This window comes from Cyanistes caeruleus, chromosome 33 (assembly GCF_971803275.1).
Source record: "Cyanistes caeruleus chromosome 33, bCyaCae1.hap1.1, whole genome shotgun sequence".
NCBI lineage: Eukaryota > Metazoa > Chordata > Aves > Passeriformes > Paridae > Cyanistes > Cyanistes caeruleus.
Genome location: NC_141734.1, coordinates 1,585,114 through 1,612,127, shown reverse-complemented (window position 1 = coordinate 1,612,127; position 27,014 = coordinate 1,585,114). Strand labels below are relative to the sequence as shown.

At 52.2% G+C, this 27,014-nt stretch overlaps 2 protein-coding genes across 3 annotated transcripts in view; one reads left to right on the top strand and one right to left on the bottom strand.

The window, feature by feature from the left end:
• PHF1 (PHD finger protein 1) overlaps positions 1-13,721 on the bottom strand; it is a 37,382-nt gene extending 23,661 nt beyond the window's left edge. Inside the window, exons 1-6 of the mRNA XM_086870731.1 lie at positions 13,593-13,721; positions 11,439-11,574; positions 8,406-8,487; positions 6,693-6,788; positions 3,138-3,226; positions 405-553 (exon numbers count right to left, since the gene is read on the bottom strand). Of these exons, the coding sequence (XP_086726857.1) occupies positions 405-553; positions 3,138-3,226; positions 6,693-6,788; positions 8,406-8,487; positions 11,439-11,561 (539 nt within the window). The 5' untranslated portion in view covers positions 11,562-11,574; positions 13,593-13,721. The remainder of the gene's footprint in view (positions 1-404; positions 554-3,137; positions 3,227-6,692; positions 6,789-8,405; positions 8,488-11,438; positions 11,575-13,592) is intronic.
• Positions 13,722-15,502: 1,781 nt separating this feature from the next.
• The window catches only part of KIFC1 (kinesin family member C1), a 44,350-nt gene continuing 32,838 nt past the window's right edge, over positions 15,503-27,014 (top strand). The window contains exons 1-5 of one of the 2 annotated variants that reach the window (XM_086870728.1): positions 15,503-15,833; positions 15,913-16,021; positions 19,922-19,966; positions 20,653-20,902; positions 25,318-25,495. In XM_086870728.1, coding sequence (XP_086726854.1) covers positions 15,690-15,833; positions 15,913-16,021; positions 19,922-19,966; positions 20,653-20,902; positions 25,318-25,495 — 726 coding nt within the window. In that variant the 5' untranslated portion in view covers positions 15,503-15,689. The remainder of the gene's footprint in view (positions 15,834-15,912; positions 16,022-19,921; positions 19,967-20,652; positions 20,903-25,317; positions 25,496-27,014) is intronic. The other variant, XM_086870729.1, reaches the window with a different exon arrangement.

The window sequence follows — 27,014 nt, the reverse complement described above, 5'->3', positions numbered from 1 at the left end:
TTTGTGAATTTCAGGACTTTTTTGGGATCCTCCCTGCCCAGAACCCCCCTGCACGCAGGGGCAGCGCTGGAGCTCGGGCAGGAGCGAAATTTGGGGCCGTTTTGGGGCAATTTTGGGGCCCTTTTTGGGGCAATTTCGGCCGGGATTTCTTTGGGAACTGTGAGATTTTTTCAGGAATTCCAGGAATTCCGGGAATTCCGGGAATGTGACTCACTGCAGTCTCAGGGGCAGCGCTGGAGCTCGGGCAGGCGGGAATTTGGGGCCGTTTTGGGGTTTCGAGGCCGTTTTTGGGGCGATTTCGACCGGGATTTCTTTGGGAACGGCCGGATTTCCTCGGGATTTTTTCGGGATTTTTTTGGGATAATTTTTTTGGGAATTCCGGGAATTTTGGGGCCGTGACTCACTGTCCGGGCCCGCCGCAGTAGCAGTAGCAGTGCTGGAGGTTGTGCAGGTGCGGGGGGTCCCAGTCCAGGGCCCCGAGCGCGTACGGCAGCGCCGACTTCATCCGCAGCATCGCCCGCGCCTGCGGGCCCCGCCGGAGCGCGCCCCCGCGCTGGGAAAACACCGGGAAAAACACCGGGAATCAACGGGAAAAACACCGGGAATCAATGGGAAAAACACCGGGAAAAACACCGGGAATCAACGGGAAAAACACCGGGAAAAACACCGGGAAAAACACCGGGAAAAATACTGGGAATCAACGGGAAAATCACCAGGAATCAACGGGAAAAATGTTGGGAAAACACTGGGAATCAACGGGAAAAATACTGGGAAAAACACTGGGAATCAATGGGAAAAACACCGGGAATCAATGGGAAAAACACTGGGAAAACACTGAGAAAAACACCAGGAAAAATACTGGGAATCAACGGGAAAAACACCGGGAATCAATGGGAAAAACACTGGGAATCAATGGGAAAAACACTGGGAAAACACCGGGAATCAATGGGAAAAACACCGGGAATCAACAGGAAAAACACCGGGAATCAACAGGAAAAACACCGGGAAAACACCGGGAATCAATGGGAAAAACACCAGGAAAAATACGGGGAATCAACAGGAAAAACACCGGGAATCAATGGGAAAAACACCGGGAAAAACACTGTGAATCAATGGGAAAAACACCAGGAATCAACTGGAAAAATGTTGGGAAAACACCGGGAATCAATGGGAAAAACATTGGGAAAACACCGAGGAAAAACACTGGGAAAAATACTGGGAATCAATGGGAAAAACACCGGGAAGCAGCAGGAAAAACACTGGGAAAAATACTGGGAAAAACACCCGGAAAACACCAGGAAAAACACCGGGAATCAATGGGAAAAACACCGGGAATCAACGGGAAAAACATCGGGAATCAACGGGAAAGCATTGGGAAGCAATGGGAAAAATTCCAGGAATCAACACGAAAAATACTGGGAAAACACCGGGAAAAATAGCGGGAATCAACGGGAAAAATAGCGGGAATCAACGGGAAAAACACTGGAAATCAATGGGAAAAATAGCGGGAAAACATTTGGAAAAATAGCGGGAATCAACGGGAAAAACACCGGGAATCAATGGGAAAAACACTGGGAAAGACACCGGGAAATACACCGGGAATCAACAGGAAAAACACCGGGAATCCGTGGGAAAAACACCGGGAATCAACAGGAAAAACACCGGGAATCCATGGGAAAAACACCGGGAATCAACAGGAAAAACACCGGGAATCAACAGGAAAAACACCGGGAAAACACCGGGAATCAATGGGAAAAACACCAGGAAAAATACGGGGAATCAACAGGAAAAACACCGGGAATCAATGAGAAAAACACCGGGAAAAACACTGTGAATCAATGGGAAAAATACCAGGAATCAACGGGAAAAATGTTGGGAAAACACCGGGAATCAATGGGAAAAACACTGGGAAAAACACTGGGAATCAACAGGAAAAACACCGGGAAAACACCGGGAATCAACAGGAAAAACACCGGGAAAACACCGGGAATCAACAGGAAAAACACCAGGAAAACACCGGGGAAAATACCGGGAATCACTGGGAAAAATACCGGGAAAACCACCGAGAATCAACGGGAAAACATCGGGAAAAATGCTGGGAATCAATGGGAAAAACACCGGGAAAAACATCAGGAATCAACAGGAAAAGTACCGGGAAAACACCGGGAAAAACACCCGGAAAACACCGGGAAAAACACTGGGAATCAACGGGAAAAACACCAGGAAAACACTGGGAAAGGCATTGGGAAAACATCGGGAAAACACCTGGAAAAATGGGAATTCACACAGGGAAAAACGTGGGAAAACACCGGGAATTGCACTGGGAATTACATCGGGAAAATCCCAGGAATTAATGGGAAAACTGCAGGAATTCCAGCGGGAATTAACGGGAAAATCCTGGGAATTAATGGGAAAATCCCGGGAATTAACGGGAAAACCCTGGGAATTAATGGGAAAATCCCGGGAATTAATGGGAAAAGCCTGGGAATTAATGGGAAAATCCTGGGAATTAACGGGAAAACCCCGGGAATTAACGGGAAAACCCTGGGAATTCCAGCGGGAATTAATGGGAAAACCCCGGGAATTAATGGGAAAACCCCGGGAATTAATGGGAAAACCCCGGGAATTAATGGGAAAATCCCGGGAATTAATGGGAAAACCCCGGGAATTAATGGGAAAATCCTAGGAATTAACGGGAAAACCCCAGGAATTAACGGGAAAATCCCGGGAATTAACAGGAAAATCCTGGGAATTCCAGCGGGAATTAACGGGAAAACCCCGGGAATTACCGGGAATTCCAGCGGGAATTAACAAATCACGATTGGAGGCTACAAAAAATCTCCATCCTCACCCCAAAACCGAGATTGGGACCCCAAAAATTGGGAATTTCCGGCCCAAAATTCAGAGCTGGAAGCACAAAACCGGGCTGGGAGCCCAAAAACCGGGAATTTCCAGCCGGAAAAACGGGATTCCAGGTGCTAAAATTGGGATTTTGGGGCTGAATCCCGGGATTTGGGGCCCCCGACTCCGTGGGTTTTTTTCCCCGGCGTGGTGGGATTTGGGGAATTGTTGGGAATTTTTGGGAATTTTTGGGAATTTTTGGGAATTTTTGGGAATGTCGGGAATTTCCGGCTGACCTTGGTGGCCACGGCGAAGACGCAGCGGCGGCAGCTCCAGGGCCCGGCGTCGCCGGGGGGAGGGGGCACGTGGCAGCGCTGGTGATAGGCTGGGAAAACGGGAATTCCCGGAATTATTTGGGAATTTCGGAACCCCCCCCGAGCCTTTTCCCAACCCTTCCCCATTTTTCCCGACATTATTCCCATATTTTTTCACCCAAATCCACTTTTCCCCCCTGTTTTTCCCCATTTCCCCCCCATTTTTTCCTATTTTTTCCCATTTCCCCCCATTTTCCCCAAGTTTTCCTCCATTTTTCCCCCGTTTTTCCCATTTTCCCCCCATTTTCCCCCCATTTTCCCCATTTTTCCCCATTTTTCCCCATTTTTCCCAGTGTTTCCCCCATTTTTACCCAATTTCCCTGTTTCCCCCATTTTTCCCCCCATTTCTCCCCTTTTTTCCCCTCGTTTTTTCACATTTTATTCCCGTTATTCCCCCATTTTTCCCATTTCCCCGCATTTCCCCCCATTTTTTCCCGTTTCCCCCTTTTTTCCCATTTCATCCCCGTTTTTCCCTGATTTTTCCCCCCATTTCCCCCGTTTTTCCCCCATCTCTTTCCCGTTTTTTCCCATTTTTCCCATTTTTCCCATTTTCCCCCCATTTTTCCCTATTTTTCCCATATCCCCCCCATTTTCCCCCAATTTTTTCCCATTTTCCCCCATTTTTTCCTGTTTTTCCCATTTTTCCCCCCCATTTTCCCCTAATTCCCCCCATTTTTCCCATTTTTTCCCCCTTTTTCCCCATTTAACACCATTTTTCCTGTTTTTCCCATATTTTCCCCATTTTCCCCCGTTTTCCCCCTTTTTTTCCCATTTTCCCCCCCCATTTCCCCCAATTTTTTCCTGTTTTCCCTAATTATCCCTGTTTTTCCTGTTTTTCCCCGATTTTTCCCGTTTATTCCCATTTTTCCTGTTTTTTCCCCCATTTTTCCCATTTTTCCCCATTTTTTCCCGTTTTTCCCCATTTTTTCCCCATTTTTTCCCATTTTTTCTCGTTTTATCCTGGTTTTTCCCAGTTTTCGCGTTTTTTCCTGTTTTTCCCCGTTTTTTCCCGTTTTTTCCCCGTTTTTCCCGTTTTTTCCCGTTTTTCCCGTTTTTTTCCCATTTTTTCCCGTTTTTCCCATTTTTCCCCGTTTTATTCCCCTTTTTTCCCGTTTTTTCCCGTTTTTTCCCATTTTTTCCCCATTTTTTCCCCGTTTTCTCCCGTTTTTTCCCCCATTTTCCCCCATTTTTCCCCGGTTTTTTCCCGTTTTCTCCCGTTTTTCCCCGTTTTCTTCCGTTCTTTCCCGTTTTTTCTCGTTTTTTCCCGTTTTCTCCCGTTTTTCCCCGTTTTTTCCCGTTTTTTCCCGTTTTGTCCCGTTTTGTCCCGTTTTGTCCTGTTTTATTCCGTTTTTTCCCGTTTTTCCCCGTTTTGTCCCGTTTTTTCCCGTTTTTTCCCGTTTTTTCCCGTTTTTTCCCGTTTTCTCCCGTTTTTTCCCGTTTTTCCCCGTTTTTTCCCATTTTTTCCCGTTTTTTCCGTTTTTTCCCGACTGTGGCCGCACTTCCGGCATCGAACGAGGGAATTTCCAGCGTTTCGGGAATTTCCCGTTTTTCCCCGTTTTTTCCCGTTTTTTCCCGTTTTTTTCCCGTTTTTTCCCGTTTTTTCCCGCTTTTTCCCCATTTTTTTCCCGTTTTCTCCCATTTTTTCCCCCATTTTTCCCCATTTTTCCCCGTTTTTTCCCGTTTTTTCCCGTTTTTTCCCATTTTCTCCCGTTTTTTTCCCATTTTTTCCCGTTTTTCCCGTTTTTTCCCGTTTTTTCCCGTTTTTTCCCATTTTTTTCCCGTTTTCTCCCGTTTTTTCCCATTTTTTCCCGTTTTTTCCCATTTTTTCCCCATTTTCCCTCCCTGACCGTGGCCGCACTTCCAGCATCGAACGAGGGAATTTCCGGCGTTTCGGGAATTTCCCGTTTTTCCCCATTTTTTCCCGTTTTTTCCCGTTTTTTCTCGTTTTGTCCCGTTTTTTCTCGTTTTTTCCCGTTTTTTCCCGTTTTTCCCCATTTTTCCCGTTTTCCCCATTTTTCCCCGTTTTATTCCCGTTTTTTCCCATTTTTTCCCGTTTTCTCCCGTTTTTTCCCCCATTTTTCCCGTTTTTTCCCCATTTTTTTCCCGTTTTTTCCCGTTTTTCCCCGTTTTCTCCCGTTTTCTCCCGTTTATTCCCGTTTTTTCCCGTTTTTCCCCATTTTTTCTCGTTTATTCCCGTTTTTTCCTGTTTTCTCCCGTTTTTTCCCGTTTTTTCCCGTTTTCTCCCGTTTATTCCCGTTTTTTCCCGTTTTTTCCCGTTTTTTCCCGACCGTGGCCGCACTTCCGGCATCGAACGAGGGAATTTCCGGCATTTCGGGAATTTCCCGTTTTTCCCTGTTTTTTCCCGTTTTTTCCCGTTTTTTCCCGCTTTTTCCCCATTTTTTTCCCGTTTTCTCCCGTTTTTTCCCCCATTTTTTCCCATTTTTTCCCGTTTTTTCCCATTTTTTCCCCATTTTCCCTCCCTGACCGTGGCCGCACTTCCGGCATCAAACGAGGGAATTTCCGGCGTTTCGGGAATTTCCCGTTTTTTCCCGTTTTTTTCCCGTTTTTTCCCGTTTTTCCCCGTTTTCCCCCGTTTTTTCCCGTTTTCCCCCGTTTTTCCCCGTTTTCTCCCGTTTTTCCCCGTTTTTTCCCATTTTTTCCCGTTTTCTCCCGTTTTCTCCCGTTTTTTCCCGTTTTCTCCCGTTTTTTCCCGTTTTCCCCGTTTTCCCCCGTTTTTTCCCGTTTTCCCCCGTTTTTCCCCGTTTTCTCCCGTTTTTCCCCGTTTTTTCCCATTTTTTCCCGTTTTCTCCCGTTTTTCCCCGTTTTTCCCCGTTTTTTCCCGTTTTTTCCCGTTTTCTCCCGTTTTCTCCCGTTTTTCCCCGTTTTTTCCCGTTTTTTCCCGTTTTCTCCCGTTTTTCCCCGTTTTCCCCCGTTTTTTCCCGTTTTCCCCCGTTTTTCCCCGTTTTCTCCCGTTTTTCCCCGTTTTTTCCCATTTTTTCCCGTTTTCTCCCGTTTTCTCCCGTTTTTTCCCGTTTTCTCCCGTTTTTTCCCGTTTTCTCCCGTTTTTTCCCGTTTTCTCCCGTTTTTTCCCGTTTTCTCCCGTTTTTTCCCGTTTATTCCCGTTTTTTCCCGTTTATTCCCGTTTATTCCCGTTTTTTCCCGTTTTCTCCCGTTTTTTCCCGTTTTCTCCCGTTTTTTCCCGTTTTATTCCCGTTTTTTCCCGTTCTTTCCCGTTTTTTCCCGTTTTCCCCCGTTTTTTCTCGTTTTTTTCCCGTTTTCTCCCGTTTTTTCCCGTTTTTTCCCGTTTTCTCCCGTTTTTTCCCGTTTTATTCCCGTTTTTTCCCGTTCTTTCCCGTTTTTTCCCGTTTTCCCCCGTTTTTTCTCGTTTTTTCCCGTTTTCTCCCGTTTTTTCTCGTTTTTTCCCGTTTTTTCCCGTTTTTTCCCGTTTTTTCCCGTTTTTTCCCGTTTTTTCCCGACCGTGGCCGCACTTCCGGCATCGAACGAGGGAATTTCCGGCGTTTCGGGAATTTCCGGCGCAGACGCAGCACGAGGGCTCCTCCCCGGGCACGGCGGCTGCGGGGCGTTAATTAGCGCTAATTAACCCCTAATTAACCCCTAATCCACCGATAATCAGCCGCTAATCGACGGCTAATTAACTGCTGATTAACCGCTAATTAACCGCTAATCACCCGCTAATTAACCACTAATCACCCGCTAATTAACTGCTAACCGACCGCTGATTAAAGGCTAATCGACCACTAATCGACCGCTAATTAACCTCTAATTGACCGCTAATTGACCGCTAACCGACCGCTAATCGACCGCTAATTAACCGCTAATTAACTGATAATTAACCGCTAAACAGCCGATGATTAACCGCTAATCAACCGCTAATCGACCGCTAATTAACGGCTAATCAACCGATAATCACCCGCTAATTAACTGCTGATTAACGGCTAATCAATCGCTAATTAACCGATAAATAATGGCTAATTAACCGCTAATCGACCGATAATCAACCGCTAATTGGCCACTAATCAACCGCTAATTAATGGCTAATTAACCGCTATTCAACCGATAATTATTCGCTAATTAACTGCTGATTAACCGCTAATCAACTGGTAATTGACCGCTAATCAAAAGCAAATTTACCGCTAACCGAACGCTAATTAACCGGTAATTAACCGCTAGTTAACCGCTAATCAGTTGCTAATCGACCTCTAATTAACCGCTAATCGACCGATAATCAACCGCTAATTGAAAGCTAATCAGCCGGTAATTAATGGCTAATTAACCGCTAATCAAGCGCTAATTAACCGATAAGCAACCGATAATTAACCATTAATTAACTGCTGATTAACCGCTAATTAACCGCTAATCAGCCGCTGATCAACTGCTAATCAGCCGCTAATTAACCAATAATCAACCGGTAATTAAACACCAATAAACTGCTAATTAACGGTTAATCAACCGCTAATTAACAGCTAATTATCCGCTAAGTAACCCTAATTAACCACTTATTAACTGCTAATTAATGGCTAATCCACCGGTAATTAATCGCTAATTAATGTCTGATCAACCGCTAACCAGCCACTAATCAATGGCTAAGTCACAGCTAATTCGCGGCTAATTAAGGGCTGATTAAGTGCTAATTAAGGCCTGATTAAAGGCTAATTAAGGGCTGGTAAAGGGCTAATTAAGGGCTAATGAAGGGCTAACGAAGGGCTGATTAAGGACTAATTAAGGGCTAATGAAGGGCTAATGAAGGGCTGATTAAGGACTAATATAGGGCTGATTAAGGGCTAATTAAGGGCTGATTAAGGGCTAATGAAGGGTTAATTAAGGGCTAATGAAGGGCTAATTAAGGGCTAATTAAGGGCTGATTAAGGGTTAATTAAGGGCTGATTAAGGGCTAATTAAGGGCTGATTAAGGGCTAATGAAGGGCTAATTAAGGGCTGATTAAGGGCTAATGAAGGGCTGATTAAGGGCTAATTAAGGGCTGATTAAGGGCTAATTAAGGGCTAATTAAGGGCTGATGAAGGGCTGATTAAGGGTCGATTTAGGGCTGATTAAGGGCTGATTAAGGGCTGATTAAGGGCTAATGTAGGGCTGATTGAGGGCTAATTAAGGGCTGATTTGTGGCTGATGAAGGGCTAATTAGGGCGGTGTTAATTGGGGCTGGGGCTCACCGGGGCTGATGTCCTTCCAGAGCACGAAGAACTGGGAATTGTCCTCGAACTGGATCAGGCAGCCCCGGCGGGGAGCGTCCACCTGCGGGAATCCGGGAATTCCGGGAATTCCGGGAATTCCGGGAAATCCGGGAAATCCGGGAATGACGGGAGGAAATTCGGGAATGCCGGGAATGACGGGAATGACGGGAATTCCGGGAATGCCGGGGGAAATCCGGGAATGCCGGGAATTCCGGGAATGCCGGGGGGAAATCCGGGAATGCCGGGGGGAAATCCGGGAATGCCGGGAAATCCGGGAATGACGGGGGGAATTCCGGGAATGACGGGAAATTCGGGAATGCTGGGAAATCCGGGAATGCCGGAAATCCGGGAATTCCACGGGGAAATCCGGGAATGCGGGGGGGAAATTCGGGAATGCCGGGGGGAAATCCGGGAATGCTGGGAAATTCGGGAATTCTGGGGGGAAATCCGGGAATGACGGGAAATTCGGGAATGCCGGGAAATCCGGGAATGGGCGGAAATCCGGGAATGACCGGAAATCCGGGAATGCCGGGGGGAAATCCGGGAATGCCGGGAAATCCGGGAATGCCGGGAAATCCGGGAATGACGGGGGGAAATTCGGGAATGCCGGGGGGAAATCCGGGAATGCCGGGGGGAAATCCGGGAATTCCGGGGGGAAATCCGGGAATGCCGGAAATCCGGGAATGCCGGGAAATTCGGGAATGACGGGGGAAATCCGGGGGAATTTCGGGGGAATTTTGGGGGAATTCCGGGGGAATTTTAGGGGAATTTTGGGGGAATGTTCGGAATTTCGGGGGAATTTCAGGAATTTTGGGAATTCCGAGGGGATTTTAGGGGAATTTTGGGGGAATTTTGGGAATTCCGGGGGAATTTTGGGGATTCTGGGGAATTTTGGGAATTCTGGGGGAATTTTGGGGATTCTGGGGAATTTTGGGAATTTTAGGGGAATTTTATGGGAATGTTCGGAATTTCGGGGGAATTTTGGGGGAATTTTGGGAATTCTGGGGAAATTTTGGGGGGATTTTGGGAATTTGAGGGGAATTTTGGGAATTTTAGGGGGGAATTTTGGGAATTCGGGGGGAATTTTAGGGGAATTTTGGGAATTTTAGGGGAATTTTGGGGGAATTTTGGGAATTCCGGGGGAATTTCAGGAATTTTGGGAATTCCAGGGGAATTTTGGGAATTCTGGGGAAATTTCAGGGGAATTTTGGGTAATTTTAGGGGAATTTTGGGAATTTTGGGGGAATTTTGGGGGGGATTTTGGGGATTCTGGGGAGATTCCGGGAGAATTTCAGGAATTTTGGGAATTCTGGGGGGATTTGGGGGGAATTTTGGGAATGCCGGGGGGATTCTGGGGAAATTTCAGGGGAATTTTGGGAATTTTGGGGGCATTTCAGGGGAATTTTGGGAATTTCGGCAGAATTTTGGGGGAATTTGGGGAATTTTCGCGGGATTTTAAAGTAATTTTGGGAATTCCAGGGGAAATTTGGGGAGAAATTTGGGGGAATTCCAGGGGAATTTTGGGAATTCCAGGGGAATTTCGGGGAATTTTGGGGTCATTTTGGGGGAATTTTGGGAATTCCAGGGAGATTCTGGGGGAATTTCAAGGGGATTTCAGGAATTTTGGGGGAATTTTGGGGAATTTGGGGCAGTTTTGGGGGTGGTTTGGGGAGTTTGGGGCAATTTTGGGGCAGTTGAGGGTGTTTTGGGGCAGTTTTGGGGAAATTTGGGGAGTTTGGGGCAGTTTTTGGGGTGTGTTTGGGGTGGGATTTGGGGCAGTTTTTGGGGTGTTTTGGGGCCAGATTTGGGGTGTGTTTGGGGTGGGATCTGGGATGTTTTTGGGGCGGGATTTGGGGTGCTTTGGGGCAGGATTTGGGGTGTTTTTGGGGCTGGATTTGGGGCAGTTTCAGGCTGCTTTGGGGTGTTTTTGGGGTGTTTTGGGGCAGTTTCAGGCTGTCTTGGGGTGGGATCTGGGGTGTGTTTTGGGGCAGGATTTGGGGTGTGTTTGGGGTGGGATTTGGGGTGTGTTTGGGGTGTGTTTGGGGTGTTTCGGGGCGGGATTTGGGGCAGTTTCAGGCTGTTTTGGGGTGTGTTTGGGGTGTGTTTTGGGGCAGGATTTAGGGTGTGTTTGGGGTGGGATCTGGGGTGTTTTTGGGGTGTTTTTGGGGCAGTTTCAGGCTGTTTTGGGGACGGATTTGGGGTGTGTTTGGGGTGGGATTTGGGGTGTTTTTAGGGCTAGATTTGGGGTGCTTTGGGGCAGGATTTGGGGTGTTTTGGGGTGTTTTTGGGGCAGTTTCAGGCTGTTTTGGGGCGGGATTTGGGGTGGTTTTGGGGCTGGATTTGGGGTGTGTTTGGGGCGGGATTTGGGGTGCTTTGGGGCGGGATTTGGGGTGTTTTTAGGGCTGGATTTGGGGCAGTTTCAGGGCTGGATCTGGGGTGGTTTTGGGGTGTTTTTGGGGCAGTTTCAGGCTGTTTTGGGCTGGGATTTGGGGTGTGTTTGGGGCAGGATTTGGGGTGTTTTTGGGGCAGTTTCAGGCTGTTTTGGGGCGGGATTTGGGGTGGTTTTAGGGCTGGATTTGGGGCAGTTTCAGGGCTGGATCTGGGGTGTTTTTGGGGTGTTTTTGGGGCTGTTTCAGGCTGTTTTGGGGCAGGATCTGGGGTGTTTCTGGGGTGGGATCTGGGGTGTTTTTGGGGTGTTTTTGGGGCAGTTTCAGGCTGTTTTGGGGCGGGATTTAGGGTGTTCCTGGGGTGGGATCTGGGGTGTTTTTGGGGTGTTTTTGGGGCAGTTTCAGGCTGTTTTGGGGCAGGATCTGGGGTGTTTCTGGGGTGGGATCTGGGGTGTTTTTGGGGCAGTTTCAGGCTGTTGTGGGGCGGGATTTGGGGTGTGTTTGGGGCAGGATTTGGGGTGTTTTTGGGGCAGTTTCAGGCTGTTTTGGGGCAGGATCTGGGGTGTTTCTGGGGTGGGATCTGGGGTGTTTTTGGGGTGTTTTTGGGGCTGTTTCGGGGTCCCACCTTCTTGACGACGCCCAGGTAGAGCAGCCCGTCCGTCCAGCGCGCCAGCACGTCCTGGCCCTCCCCGATCTGGGGGGGCTTCGGGGGGCTCTGGGGGGGAGACCCCTCCCCCGCGGCCGCCATCGCATCCCGGGGGCTGCGGGGCCACAGCGGCGCTGGCACCCCAAAAACGGGACGGGGGGAGGGGGGGTCCCAGTTTGGGGGGTGTTTGGGGAGGGGTCCCAGTTTGGGGAGTGGTCCCAGTTTGGGGAGGGGTCCCAGTTTGGGGGGAGTTTGGGGAGGGGTCCCAGTTTAGGGGGGTCCCAGTTTGGGGAGGGGTCCCAATTCGGGAAGGGGTCCCAGTTTAGGGGGTCCCAGTTTGGGGAGGGGTCCCAGTTTGGGGGGAGTTTGGGGGGGTCACAGTTTGGGGAGTGGTCCCAGTTTGGGGAGTGGTCCCAGTTTGGGGGTCCCAGTTTGGGGAGGGGGTCCCAGTTTGGGGGGAGTTTGGGGAGGGGTCCCAGTTTGGGGGTCCCAGTTTGGGGAGTGGTCCCAGTTTAGGGGGTCCCAGTTTGGGGAGGGGTCCCAGTTTGGGGAGGGGTCCCAGTTTAGGGGGGTCCCAGTTTGGGGAGGGGTCCCAGTTTGGGGAGGGGTCCCAGTTTAGGGGGTCCCAGTTTGGGGAGGGGTCCCAGTTTAGGGGGTCCCAGTTTGGGGAGGGGTCCCAGTTTAGGGGGGTCCCAGTTTAGGGGGGTCCCAGTTTGGGGAGGGGTCCCAGTTTAGGGGGTCCCAGTTTGGGGAGGGGTCCCAGTTTGGGGGCTCCCAGTTTGGGGAGTGGTCCCAGTTTAGGGGGGTCCCAGTTTGGGGAGGGGTCCCAGTTTGGGGAGGGGTCCCGGTTTGGGGGATCCCAGTTTGAGGAGTGGTCCCAGTTTAGGGGGTCCCGGTTTGGGGGGTCCCAGTTTGGGGAGGGGTCCCAATTCGGGAAGGGGTCCCAGTTTAGGGGGTCCCAGTTTGGGGGGAGTTTGGGGAGGGGTCCCAGTTTAGGGGGTCCCAGTTTGGGGAGTGGTCATAGTTTGGGGAGGGGTCCCTGTTTGGGGGTGGGGGGGCTCAGTTTTGGGGGGATCCCAGTTTGGGGGTGGTTCCCATTTTGGGGGGGTCCCAGTTTGGGGAGGGGTCCCAGTTTCGGGTGTCCCAGTTTAGGGGGGGGCTCGTTTTGGGGGGGGGTCTCAGTTTTGGGAGGGGCTCGTTTTGGGAAGGGGTCCCAGTTTGGGGGAGTCTGGGGGATCCCATTTTTGGGGAGGGGTCCCATCTTTAGGGATGTCCCAATTTTAAGGGGGGGTCCCAATTTTGGGGGGGGTCCAAATTTTGAGGGGGGGTCCCAATTTTGAGGGGGGTCCCAATTTTGGGGGGGGTCCCAATTTTGAGGGGGGTCCCAATTTTGGGGGGGGGGGTCCCAATTTTGAGTTGGGGTCCCAATTTTGAGGGGGGTCTCATTTTTGGGGGGGTCCCAATTTTGAGGGGGGGTCCCAATTTTGAGGGGGGTCCCAGTTTTGGGGGGGTCCCAATTTTGAGTTGGGGTCTCATTTTTGGGGGGGGGTCCCAATTTTGGGGGGGGTCCCAATTTTGAGGGGGGTCCCAATTTTGGGGGGGGTCCCAATTTTGAGGGGGGTCCCAATTTTGGGGGGGGTCCCAATTTTGAGGGGGGGGTCCCAATTTTGAGTGGGGGTCTCATTTTGGGGGGGTCCAGGCTTGGGGGGCGTGTCCTGTCCGGGGGGGCGTGTCCTCCTTTGGGTGGGTGTCTCATTTTGGGGGGGGGGGTTATCAAGTTTTGGGGGGGGTGGGGGAGGGGCTGTCCCATATCAGGGCTCCCATTTTGGGGGGGGTCCCATCCCTTTTTTTTTTGGGGGGGGGTCCCCCCATCTTGGGAGATCCCATTTTACCTTTCCCACGGGGGGGGGCGGGGTCGGTCCCATTTTCGGGGTGTGGGGGGGGGCGGCTCCCCTTTTGGGGGTGTCCCATTTTTGGGGGGAGGGGTCCCGCGGAGGAGGAGGAGGAGGAGGGGGGGGGGCGGTTCCATTTTCCCTTTTGGGGAGGGGGGAGAGGGGGGTTCCCCCCATATTTTGGGGGGAGGGGGGGGTGTTTTTTTGGGGTGTCCCGCGCGCGGGTGGGGGGGGGTCTCACGCCGGCAGCGGGGGGGTCCCGAGGGTCTCCTGCCCGTCCCGGGGGGGGGTCGCGGCCCCCCCAGCCCCGACCCCGAGCGGCCGCTGCGGGCGGGCGGCGGCGGCGGGGCCGTGACGCAGCAGCGGCGGCGCGGGGGGGGCCGGGGGGGCGGCCGAGGGACGGCGGCACCGGGGACCCCCCCCCGGGGACCCCCCCCGGGCCCCCCCCGGAGCTGCGGGCGGGGGTGGGGAGGGGGAGAAAGCGGCGCGGAGACCCCCAAAAAACGCCGCCCCCCCCCCAAAAAAAATCCGAACCCCCCCCCCCCCCCCCCTTTCCACACCCCCCCCACCCCCCCCACGCCGCGGCCGGTGCTGCCCCGCCGGCCACGGGCCACGCCCACTGCGGGAGGCCACGCCCACATCGGTGTTAGCCACGCCCCCTTAACGCGCCCGCGGCCGGTGGCGCAGAGGGTGGGGCCACGCCCACAGCGCGCTGGCCACGCCCACAGCGCCGCGACAGGGTTTGGTCACGCCCATGGCCACGCCCATTTAGCGCAGAGGCCACGCCCACGCGCAATCAAGCCACGCCTACAGACATCAGGCCACGCCCCCAGCGCCTCTGCCCGGGGGATTTGGGGGGAAATTTGGGGGTTTTGGGTGATTTGGGGGAAATTTTGGGTGATTTGGGGGAAATTTTGGGTGATTCGGGAGGGAATTTGGGGGGTTTTGGGTGGTTTGGGGGAAATTTTGGGGGTTTTGGGTGATTTGGGGGGGAATTTTGGGGGTTTTGGTGGATTTGGGGGAAATTTTGGGTGATTTGGGGGGAATTTCGGGGTTTTGGGTTATTTTAGGGGGAATTTTGGGGCTTTGGGTGATTTATGGGGGATTTGGGGGGTTTGGGGAAATTTGGGTGGAAATTTTGGGTGATTTGGGGGGAAATTTTGGGGGCTTTGGGTGATTTGGGGGGATTTGGGGGGTTTGGGTGATTTGGGGTTATTTTGGGTGATTTGGGGGGGAATTTTTGGGGTTTTGGGTGATTTTAGAGGGGATTTTGGGGGTTTTGGTTGATTTGGGGAAAATTTTGGGTGATTCGGGGGGGAATTTGGGTGTTTTGGGTGATTTGAGGGGGGATTTTCGGGGTTTTGGGGGGAACTTAGGGGCGATTTTGGGAGTCTGAAGAAGGATTTGGGAGGGCTTAGGGGATTTTTGGGCTTTGGCGGAGTTTTGGGGGCTAAAATGTGGGTTTTGTGGGGGTCTGGCCAGTTTTGGGGGTGCTGAGGGGGATTTAGGAGGGGTTTGGGGTGGATTTGGGAAGCTGGGAGAGGTTTTGGGGAGATTTGGGAAGGATCGGAGGGGTCTGAGAGGGATTTGGGATGGATTTGGGGAGGTTTTGGGTGGATTTGGGGATGCTTTGGGCGGATTTGGGGTGGATTTGGGGATGTTTTGGGTATGTTTGGGGAGGTTTGGAGCAGGTTTGGGGAGGATTTTGAGGATTTGGGGATGTTTGGGGTGGATTTGAGGTTATTTTGGGCAGATTTTGGGTGGATTTGAGGTTATTTTGGGCGGATTTGGGGTGGATTTGGGGATGTTTTGGGTGGATTTGGGGATGTTTTGGGTGTGTTTGGGGAGGTTTGGAGCAGGTTTGGGGAGGATTTGGAGGATTTGAGGATGTTTTGGGCGGATTTGGGGATGTTTTGGGCGGATTTGGGGTGGATTTGGGGATGTTTTGGGCGGATTTGGGGTGGATTTGGGGAGTTTCGGGCGCTGTGGGCGGGGATTGAGCTCAGGCCACGCCCCCTCCCGGCCCCGAATAACCCAAACAACGCTGTGCCCCGCGTGGCCACGCCCACCTCCCCGATCAGCCAATCACAGCTCTCACCCACCACTCAAGCCCCGCCCCCTCACCAGGCCCCGCCTCTCCCCAGCCGTTACCCCTTGGCGGGCGAACTCCCTCCCACCCTAACCCCGCCCCGCGCTCCCATTGGCTCTCCCTTCGACGGCACCGCGCTCCCATTGGCTGAGACTCGCGGGGCGGGACCTTCCCTCACAACTCGCCTCGCTATTGGCCGAGGCGCGGGGACCTAAGGGCGCGCGGCGGTTTGAAGGCGCGCGGGACAAGATGGCGGCGGCGCCTCAGGCCGGTGCCGCTGCCCTCCCGGGGCCGCGCTCGCGCCTCCCGCGGCTGCCGGTGGCCCGGGCCCAGGAGAAGCGGCCCCCGTCGTGCGTCAGCACCGAGGGGCCGGCGGCGGGACCTCCCCAGCAGGTGCGGAGCTTTCCCCGGGCGGCTTTTCCCTGGCTGCCCCCCGCGCCGGGGCCGCCTGACGCCGTTTGTCCCCTCACAGAAACGATCCCGGACCGGCCTCGCGCCCGGAGGCGCCAAGGCCGCGCCCAAGGCCCCGATCAGGGCCCCCCTCAGAACTCTGGGCCCGGCGGCTGCGGCGGGGAAGAACGGTATGGGAGAGATTTGGGGAGCTTAAAGGTGTTTTTGGGGTGCTGGAGGGGTTCTGGGGAAGCTTCCTTGGAGTGTTTGTGTGGTTTGGAGGAGTTTTGGGGGGGATTTGGGGAGGTTAAAGATGTTTTTGGGGTGCTGGGGGAGCTTCCCTGGCGTGTTTGGGTGGTTTGGGGGAGTTTTGAGGGGATTTGGGGAGGTTAAAGGCGATTTTGGGGTTCTGGAGGAGCTTCCCGGGAAGATTTGGTTGTTTTGGAGGAGTTTTGGGGGGATTTGGGGTGGTTTAAGGTGTGTTTGGGGTGTTTTTGGGGTGCTGGAGGAACTTCCCAGGAAGGTTTGGGTGGTTTGGAGGAGTTCTGGGGAGGTTAAAGGCATTTTTGGGGTTCTGGGGCAACTTCCTGGGAAGGTTTGGAGGAGTTTTGGGGGGATTTGGGGAGGTTTAAGGTGTTTTTGGGGTTCTGGAGGGGTTCTGGGGGAGCTTCCCGGGCGTGTTTGGTTGTTTTGGGGAAGTTTTGGGGGGATTTGGGGAGATTAAAGGTGTTTTTGGGGTGCTGGAGGGGTTCTGGGGATGCTTCCCTGGAGTGTTTGGGTGGTTTGGAGGAGTTTTTATGGGATTTGGGGAGGTTAAAGGCGATTTTGGGGTTCTGGAGCATCTTCTTTGGGAGTGTTTGGTTGTTTTGGAGGAGTTCTGGGGGGATTTGGGGAGGTTAAAGGCGTTTTTGGGGTTCTGGGGCAGCTTCCCTGGAGTGTTTGGTTGTTTTGGGGAGTTCTGGGGAGATTTGGGGAGGTTAAAGGCGTTTTTGGGGTTCTGGGGGAGCTTGCCAGGAAGGTTTGGGTGGTTTGGAGGAGTTCTGGGGAGGTTAAAGGCATTTTTGGGGTTCTGGGGCAACTTCCTGGGAAGGTTTGGAGGAGTTTTGGGGGGATTTGGGGAGGTTTAAGGTGTTTTTGGGGTGCTGGAGGGGTGCTGGGGCAGCTTCCCTGGCGTGTTTGGGTGGTTTGGAGGAGTTTTGAGGGGATTTGGGGAGGTTAAAGGCGATTTTGGGGCTCTGGGGGAGCTTCCCTGGAGTGTTTGGGTGGTTTGGAAGAATTTTGGGGAGGTTAAAGATGTTTTTGGGGTGCTGGAGGGGCTCTGGAGGAGCTTCCCAGGAAGGTTTGGAGGAGTTTTGGGGAGGTTAAAGGCGTTTTTGGGGTTCTGGAGGAGCTTCCTGGAAGTGTTTGGTTGTTTTGGAGGAGTTCTGGGGGGATTTGGGGAGGTTAAAGGCGATTTTGGGGTTCTGGGGGAGCTTGCCATGAAGGTTTGGGTGGTTTGGAGGAGTTCTGGGGAGGTTAAAGGCATTTTTGGGGTTCTGGGGCAACTTCATGGGAAGGTTTGGAGGAGTTTTGGGGAGGTTAAAGGCATTTTTGGGGTTCTGGGGCAACTTCCTGGGAAGGTTTGGAGGAGTTTTGGGGAGGTTTAAGGTGTTTTTGGGGTTCTGGGGGAGCTTCCCAGGAAGGTTTGGGTGGTTTGGAGGAGTTTTGGGGAGGTTAAAGGCATTTTTGGGGTTCTGGGGCAACTTCCCGGGAAGGTTTGGAGGAGTTTTGGGGGGATTTGGGGAGGTTTAAGGTGTTTTTGGGGTGCTGGAGGGGTTCTGGGGCAGCTTCCCAGGAAGGTTTAGGTGGTTTGGGGGAGTTCTGAGGGGATTTGGGGAGGTTAAAGGCGATTTTGGGGCTCTGGGGGAGCTTCCCTGGAGTGTTTGGGTGGTTTGGAAGAATTTTGGGGAGGTTAAAGATGTTTTTAGGGTGCTGGAGGGGCTCTGGAGGAGCTTCCCAGGAAGGTTTGGAGGAGTTTTGGGGAGGTTAAAGGCGTTTTTGGGGTTCTGGAGGAGCTTCCTGGAAGTGTTTGGTTGTTTTGGAGGAGTTTTGGGGGGATTCGGGGAGGTTAAAGGCGATTTTGGGGTTCTGGGAGAGCTTCCCTGGAAGGTTTGGGTGGTTTGGAGGAGTTTTGGGGAGGTTAAAGGTGTTTTTGGGGTGCTGGTGGGGTTCTGGGGGAACTTCCCTGGAGTGTTTGGGTGGTTTGGAGGAGTTTTGGGGGGATTTTGGGAGCTTAAAGGCGATTTTGGGGTTCTGGGGGAGCTTCCCGGGAGTGTTTGGGTGGTTTGGGGCAGTTTTGGGGAGGTTAAAGGCGATTTTGGGGTTCTGGGGCAGCTTCCCAGGAAGGTTTGCTTGTTTTGGGGGGATTTGGGAAGGTTAAAGACAATTTTGTGGTTCTGGGAGAGCTTCACATGAAGGTTTGGTTGTTTTGGAGGAGTTTTGGGGAGGTTTAAGGTGTTCTTGGGGTTCTGGGGGAGCTTCCCTGGAGTGTTTGGGTGGTTTGGGGGAGTTTTGGGGGGATTTGGGGAGCTTAAAGGTGTTTTTGGGGTGCTGGTGGGGTCCTGGGGCAGTTTCCGGGAAGGTTTGGGTGGTTTGGAGGAGTTTTGGGGAGGTTAAAGGCGATTTTGGGGTCCTGGGGCAGCTTCCCAGGAAGGTTTGGGTGGTTTGGAGGAGTTTTGGGGAGGTTTAAGGCGATTTTGGGGTTCTGGAGGAGCTTCCCGGGAAGGTTTGGGTGGTTTGGAGGATTTCTGGGAGGTTTTTGGGGTTCAGTGAGGTTTTGGGGGTGTTTTGGGCTCATAAAGAGCATTTTGGGGAGGCGAATGAAGGATTTGGGGCGTTAATGGGGGGGCTTGGGGTGGTCCCAGGGGATTTGGGGACGTCTGGGGGGGTTCTTGGGGGTATTTGGGGCAGTGAAAGGCGATTTGTGGGATTTAAAGGGGGTTTAAGGAAGTTAAAGATGTTTTTTGGGGATTTTACGGGGATTTGGGGCAGTTAAAGGGGATTTTGAGGGAGTTAAAGGGGATTTGGGGCAGTTAAAGGGGATTTTGGGTGATTCAAAGGGGGTTTGGGGCAGTTAAAGGGGATTTTGGGGGATTTTAGGGGGATTTGGGGCAATTAAAGGGGATTTTGGGGGATTTTATGGGGATTTGGGGCAGTTAAAGGGGATTCTGGGGGATTTTAGGGGGATTTGGGGCAGTTAAAGGGGATTTTGGGTGATTCAAAGGGGGTTTGGGGCAGTTAAAGGGGATTTTGGGGGATTTTAGGGGGATTTGGGGCAGTTAAAGAGGATTTTGGGGTGATTCAAAGGGGTTTTGTGGCAATTAAAGAGGATTTTGGGGGATTTTTGGGGGATTTGGGGCAGTTAAAGGGGATTTTGGGGGATTTTAGGGGGATTTGGGGCAGTTAAAGGGGATTTTGGGGGAGTTAAAGGGGATTTGGGGCAGTTAAAGGGGATTTTGGGGTGATTCAAAGGGGATTTGGGGCAGTTAAAGAGGATTTTGGGGTGATTCAAAGGGGGTTTGGGGCAGTTAAAGGGGATTTTGGGGGATTTTAGTGGGATTTGGGGCAGTTAAAGGGGATTTTTGGGGATTTTAGGGGGATTTGGGGCAGTTAAAGGGGATTTTGGGGGATTTTAGGGGGATTTGGGGCAGTTAAGGGGGATTTTGGGGGATTTTAGGGGGATTTGGGGCAGTTAAAGGGGATTTTGGGGGATTTGGGGCAGTTAAAGGGGATTTTGGGGGATTTTAGGGGGGTTTGGGGCAGTTAAAGATGGATTTTGGGGGATTTTAGGGGGATTTGGGGCAGTTAAAGGTGATTTTGGGGGATTTTAGGGGGATTTGGGGCAGTTAAAGGGGATTTTGGGGGATTTGGGGCAGTTAAAGAGGATTTTGGGGTGATTCAAAGGGGATTTGGGGCAGTTAAAGGGGTTTTTTTGGGGATTTGGGGCAGTTAAAGGGGCTGTGGGGACTCTTGAGGCATTTTCTGGGGGGTTCAAGGTGATCTGGGGGGGTCTCGAGGGGTTCAGACCCCCCCAATGTCCCCTGTCCCCACAGATGGCCCCCGAAAGGCGGCGACAGCGGCAGCGGCTTCTCGGGCAGGTGAGACCTGAGACCCCCTGGTGTCCCCAAAGCCACCCTGTCCCTGTCCCCTCCTGGTGTCCCCAAAGCCACCCTGTCCCCCCCGGTGTCCCCAAAGCCACCCTGTCCCCCCTGGTGTCCCCAAAGCCACCCTGTCCCCTCCCAGTGTCCCCAAAGCCTCCCTGTCCCTGCCCCCATCCCAATGTCCCCAAAGCTTCCATGTCCCCTCCTGGTGTCTCCAAAGCCTCCCTGTCCCCATCCCGATGTCCCCAAGCCCTTCCCAGTGTCCCCAGTCCCCATCCCGATGTCCTCAAGCCCATCCCGATGTCCCCGAGCCCATCCCGATGTCCCCATCCCAATGTTCCCATCCCGATGTCCCCAAGCCCATCCCAATGTCCCCAGTCCCTTTCCTGATGTCCCCGAGCCCATCCCGATGTCCCCAGTCCCATCCCAATGTCCCCAGTCCCATCCCGATGTCCCCAGTCCCATCCCGATGTCCCCAAGCCCATCCCGATATCCCCAAGCCCATCTCGATGTCCCCAAGCCCATCCCGATGTCCCCAAGCCGGTCCCGATGTCCCCAGTCCCATCCCGATGTCCCCATCCCGATGTCCCCATCCCGATGTCCCCAGTCCCGTCCCGATGTCCCCATCCCGATGTCCCCAGTCCCATCCCGATGTCCCCTGCCGACGTCCCCTGTGTCCCCAGGCTCTGGCAGCAGCAGCTCTGTGGCGGTGGCCGGGAAGGGCCCCTCGAAGCGGCCGCCGTGGGACCTGCGGGGCCAGGTCGGGGACCTGCGGGAGGCGCTGGGCGAGGCCCGGCAGCGGCTGCAGGAGCTGGAGACGGAGAAACGGGAGCTGGAGAGCGGCAACCGGCAGCTGAGAGAGCGCCTGGAGCAGCTGCACAGGGAGCTGGGCGACAGGGAGCGCAGGGAGAGCGGCCTCTGCAGCAGGCTCGGGTGAGAAATGACCCAAAATGAGCCAAAATCCTGAAAATCTGCCCCAAAATCCATCCAAACTGCCCCAAAATCCTGAAAATCTGCCCCAAAATCCATCCAAACTGCCCCAAAATCCACCCAAAGCCCCCTGCACAGGGAGCTGGGGGACAGGGAGCGCAGGGAGAGCGGCCTCTGCAGCAGGCTCGGGTGAGAAATGACCCAAAATGAGCCAAAATCCTGAAAATCTGACCCAAAATCCTGAAAATCTGACCCAAAATCCACCCAAACTGACCCAAAATCCACCCAAACTGACCCAAAATCCACCCAAACTGACCCAAAATCCTGAAAATCTGACCCAAAATCCGTCCAAAATGACCCAAAATCCACCTAAACTGACCCAAAATCCTGAAAATGTGACCCAAAATCCACCCAAACTGACCCAAAATCCACCCAAACTGACCCAAAATCCTGAAAATCTGACCCAAAATCCACCCAAACTGACCCAAAATCCACCCAAACCCCCTGCAGGGGGAGCTGGGGGACAGGGAGCGCAGGGAGAGCGGCCTCTGCAGCAGGCTCGGGTGAGAAATGACCCAAAATGAGCCAAAATCCTGAAAATCTGACCCAAAATCCTGAAAATCTGACCCAAAATCCTGAAAAAATGACCCAAAATCCGTCCAAAATGACCCAAAATCCTGAAAAACTGACCCAAAATCCACCCAAACTGACCCAAAATCCATCCAAAATGACCCAAAATCCACCCAAACTGCCCCAAAATCCACCCAAACCCCCTGCAGAGGGAGCTGGGGGACAGGGAGCGCAGGGAGAGCGGCCTCTGCAGCAGGCTCGGGTGAGAAATGAACCCAAAATCCTGAAAATCTGACCCAAAATCCACCCAAACTGACCCAAAATCCACCCAAAATGACCCAAAATCCACCCAAAATGACCCAAAATCCATCCAAAATGACCCAAAATCCACCCAAAATGACCAAAAATCCATCCAAAATGACCCAAAATCCACCCAAACTGCCCCAAAATCCACCCAAACCCCCTGCACAGGGAGCTGGGGGACAGGGAGCGCAGGGAGAGCGGCCTCTGCAGCAGGCTCGGGTGAGAAATGAACCCAAAATCCTGAAAAACTGACCCAAAATCCATCCAAACTGCCCCAAAATCCACCCAAAATGACCCAAAATCCTGAAAATCTGACCCAAAATCCTGAAAAACTGACCCAAAATCCATCCAAAATGACCCAAAATCCACCCAAACTGACCCATAATCCATTCAAAATGACCCAAAATCCATCAAAAATGACCCAAAATCTTGAAAATCTGACCCAAAATCCACCCAAACTGCCCCAAAATCCTGGAAATCTGACCCAAAATCCACCCAAACTGACCCGAAATCCTGAAAATCTGACCCAAAATCCACCCAAACTGACCCAAAATCCACCCAAACTGACCCAAAATCCTGAAAATCTGACCCAAAATCCACCCAAACTGACCCAAAATCCACCCAAACTGACCCAAATCCTGAAAATCTGACCCAAAATCTTAAAAAACTGACCAAAATCCTAAAAAAAACCCCAAAATCCATCCAAAATGACCCAAAATCCTGAAAAACTGACACAAAATTCTAAAAATCTGACCCAAAATCCATCGAAACCAGACCAAAATCCTGAAAAACTGACCCAAAATCCTGAAAAATGACCCAAAATCCTGAAAAATGACCCAAAATCCTGAAAAAATGACCCAAAATCCTGAAAAATGACCCAAAATCCATCCAAAATGACCCAAAATCCTGAAATCTGACCCAAAATCCTAAAGAACTGACTCAAAATCTCTTTCAAATCCCTCAAAACTTTCCAAAACAACCCCAAAAATTCCCAAATTAACCCAAAAATTCCCAAATTGACCCAAAAATTCCCAAATTACCCCAAAAATTCCTAAATTGACCCAAAAATTCCCAAATTACCCCAAAAATTCCTAAATTGACCCAAAAATTCCCAAATTAACCCAAAAATTCCCAAATCAACCCCAAAAATTCCTAAATTGACCCAAAAATTCCCAAATCAACCCAAAAATTCCCAAATTAACCCAAAAATTCCCAAATTACCCCAAAAATTCCCAAATCAACCCAAAAATTCCCAAATCAACCCAAAAATTCCCAAATTAACCCAAAAATTCCCAAATTAACCCCAAAAATTCCCAAATCCTTCCCAAAAATTCCCAAATTCACCCAAAAATTCCCAAATTCACCCAAAAATTCCCAAATTGACCCAAAAATTCCCAAATTAACCCAAAAATTCCCAAATCCCTCAGAATTCTGAGTTTTCCAAGATTCTCTCAAAAATTCTCTAAAAAACTTTTAAAAATCCTGCAATTTGCCCAAAATCCCCCAAATTAGCCCGGATTTCCCCCAAATTTTCCTTTGAAGTTGAAGATCCCCAAAATTCCCTCAGAACCTTTCAAAAAATTCCTGAGATTTCCCCAAATTCCCCCAAAATTCCCTCAAAATCCCCAAAATTCCCTCAGAGCCCGTCTGAAAATGCCTGAAATTTCCCCAAATTGCCCCAAAACCCCAAAATATCCCCAAAATTCCCTCAGAACCTTTCCAAAACTCCCTGAAATTTCATCAAATTGCCCCAAAACCCCAAAATATCCCCAAAATTCTCTCAGAACCCTTCAAAAAAATCCCTGAAATTTCCTCAAATTGCTCCAAAACTCCTAAAAATCCCCAAAATTCCCTCAGAACCTTTCCAAAAATCCCTGAAATTTCCCCAAATTGCCCCAAAATTCCCTAAAATTTCCTCAAATCTCTCTAAAACTCCTAAAAATCCCCAAAATTCCCTCAGAACCTTTCCAAAAATCCCTGAAATTTCCTCACATTGCTCTAAAACTCCTAAAAATCCCCAAAATTCCCTCAGAACCTTTCCAAAAATCCCTGAAATTTCCCCAAATTGCCCCAAAACCCCAAAATATCCCCAAAATTCCCTCAGAACTCGTCTGAAAATCCCTGAAATTTCCTCAAATTGCTCCAAAACTCCTAAAAATCCCCAAAATTCCCTCAGAACATTTCCAAAAATCCTTGAAATTTCCCTGAATTGCACAAAAATCCCCAAAATTCCCTCAGAACCTTCCAAAAACCCCTGAAATTTCCTCAAATTGCCCCAAAACCCCAAAATATCCCCAAAATTCCCTCAGAACTCATCTGAAAATCCCTGAAATTTCCCTGAATTGCACAAAAATCCCCAAAATTCCCTCAGAACCTTTCCAAAATCCCTGAAATTTCCCTGAATTCCCCCAAAACTCCTAAAAATCCCCAAAATTCCCTCAGAACCTTTCCAAAAATCCCTGAAATTTCCGGGTATTGCCCCGCCCCCCCTGGGCTCCCCCAGAGCTCCCTCAGAACCCGCGGGGATTCTGAGCTGGGAACCGCCCGCGTTACCCCGAAATCCCTCAGGAGGCTCCCCCGGCGCGGCTCCGTCAGCCCCGGGATCCCCCCGAGCTCCCCCGGGATCCCCCCGAGCCCCGGGATCCCCCCGAGCTCCCCCCGGGATCCCCCCGAGTTCTGGGATCCCCCTGAGCTCCCCCGGGATCCCCCCGAGTTCCCCCTGGGATCCCCCCGAGCCCCCCCAGGATCCCCCTGAGCTCCCCCGGCGCGGCTCCGTCAGCCCCGGGATCCCCCCGAGTTCTGGGATCCCCCTGAGCTCCAGGATCCTCCCGAGTTCTGGGATCCCCCTGAGCTCCCCCTGGGATCCCCCCGAGCTCCCCCCGGGATCCCCCCGAGTTCTGGGATCCCCCCGAGCTCCAGGATCCCCCCGAGCTCCCCCTGGGATCCCCCTGAGCTCCCCCCGGGATCCCCCCGAGTTCTGGGATCCCCCTGAGCTCCCCCTGGGATCCCCCCGAGCTCCCCCCGGGATCCCCCCGAGCTCCAGGATCCCCCCGAGCTCCAGGATCCCCCCGAGCTCCCCCTGGGATCCCCCTGAGCTCCCCCCGGGATCCCCCCGAGTTCTGGGATCCCCCTGAGCTCCCCCTGGGATCCCCCCGAGCTCCCCCCGGGATCCCCCCGAGCTCCCCCGGGATCCCCCCGAGCTCTGGGATCCCCCTGAGCTCCTTCCGGGATCCCCCCGAGCCCCGGGATCCCCCGGAGCCTCAGGATCTTCCCCAAGCCCCGGGATCCCCCGGAGCCTCAGGATCCCCCCGAGCCCTGGGATCCCCCTGAGCTCCCCCCGGGATCCCCCCAAGCCCCGGGATCCCCCGGAGCCTCAGGATCTTCCCCAAGCCCCGGGATCCCCCGGAGCCTCAGGATCCCCCCGAGCCCCGGGATCCCCCTGAGCTCCCCCCGGGATCCCCCCGAGCCCCGGGATCCCCCGAGCTCCTCGATCCCCCCGAGCCCCGGGATCCCCCCGTTCCAGGGCCGTTTCCTGTTCCCCGCAGCTCCCTGGAGTCGGAGCTGTCGCGGTTCCGAGCGGAGCTGCAGCAGAGCCGGGCCCACGCCGAGGCTCTGGAGGCCGAGAGGCAGCGGCTGCAGGCCGAGGAGGAGCAGCGGCGGCAGGAGAGGGATGAGGCCCGGGGCCGGGTGCAGGAGCTGTTGGAGCAGCTGGAGAACACCGAGGTGAGGCCGGGAATTCCTGAGAAATCCGTGAAAGAAGCGGGAATGGGGAGCCGGTGCTTCTCAGATCTGGAATTCGTTGAGGGGAGGGTTGGGAAAAGATGGCGGCGAGCTGTGAGGGAGGGGGGATCCGCCAGGGGGCGCCAAAAAGGGCGGGAAAATGAGGGGTTGGCAGCAATTCCGGCTTTTTTGGCACCAAAACCACTCTAAAAGTGCCCTGAAATGCAGGAAAACGGGAATTTTCAGCAGTTCAGCTGCATCTGCCCCACAAATCCCTCAAGGGTTCATGAAAATGTGCAAAAAAGTCGGGATTTTGGGGCTGTTTTGTTGCTTTCTGACCTGAAATCCACCAAAAAAAGGTGGAAAAATGCAGGGTTTGTGCCAATTCTGCTTTCTTGGGGTCGAAATCCCTCAGGGGGAGCCTCCAAACTCAGGAAAGATGGGAATTTTCACTGATTCGGCTGCTTTTGCACCCAAAATCCCTCGGAGTGCTTCAAAATCTGCAAAACTCCAGGAATTGGGAGCGGTTTTGTTGCTTCGGGGGGCCAAAAAAAGGCAGAAAAATGAGGGGTTTATGCCAATTCCAGCTTTTTTGGTGTGGAAATCCCACAGGGGGTGCCTCAAAATTTGAAAAAAATGGGAATTTTCACCAATTCAGCTGCTTTGGCACCCAAAATCCCTCAGGGGATGCTTCAAAATCCACAAAAAAATGGGAATTTGGAGCCATTTTGTTGCTTCAAGGGCCCCAAAAAATGACAGGAAAATGAGGGTTTGCAGCAATTCCGGCCTTTTGGTGTCAAAAACTCTTCAGAGGACCCCTCAAAATGTGGGAAAAATGAGAATTTTCAGTATTTCAGCTGCTTTTGCACCCAGAATTCCTCAGGGTGCCTCAGAAGTCCTGGAAAACTGGGATTTCCGAGGTGTTCAGTTGCTCTCCAAGCTGAAATCCCTCAGGAGCAGCAGAAAAAGGTGGAAAAACGAGGGGTTTGTGCCAATTCCGGGTGTTTTGGTGTCAAAATTCCTCAGGGAGTGCCTCAAAATGCAGGAAAAATTGTGAAAAACGGGAATTTTCACCAATTCAACTGCTTTTGCACCCAAAATCCCTGAGGGTGTTCAGAATGTGGGGGAAAAATAATGGGAATTTGAATCATTTTTGCTGGGTTTTGACTCAAAATCCACAAGGGGGCGACAGAAAAAGGCGGGAAAATGAGGGCTCCACATCAACACCGGTGAAATGCCTCAGAAAACGCCTCCAAATGTGGGAAAAATTGTGAAAAATGGGAATTTTCACCAATTCAACTGCTTTTGCACCCAAAATCCCTGAGGGTGTTCAGAATGTGGGGAAAAAATAATGGGAATTTGAATCATTTTTGCTGGGTTTTGACTCAAAATCCACCAGGGGGCGCCAAAAAAAGGCGGGAAAATGAGGGCTCCACATCAACACCGGTGAAATCCCTCAGAAAACGCCTCCAAATGTGGGAATTTGCACCAATTTTGCTCATTTTAACCCCAAATCTCAGGA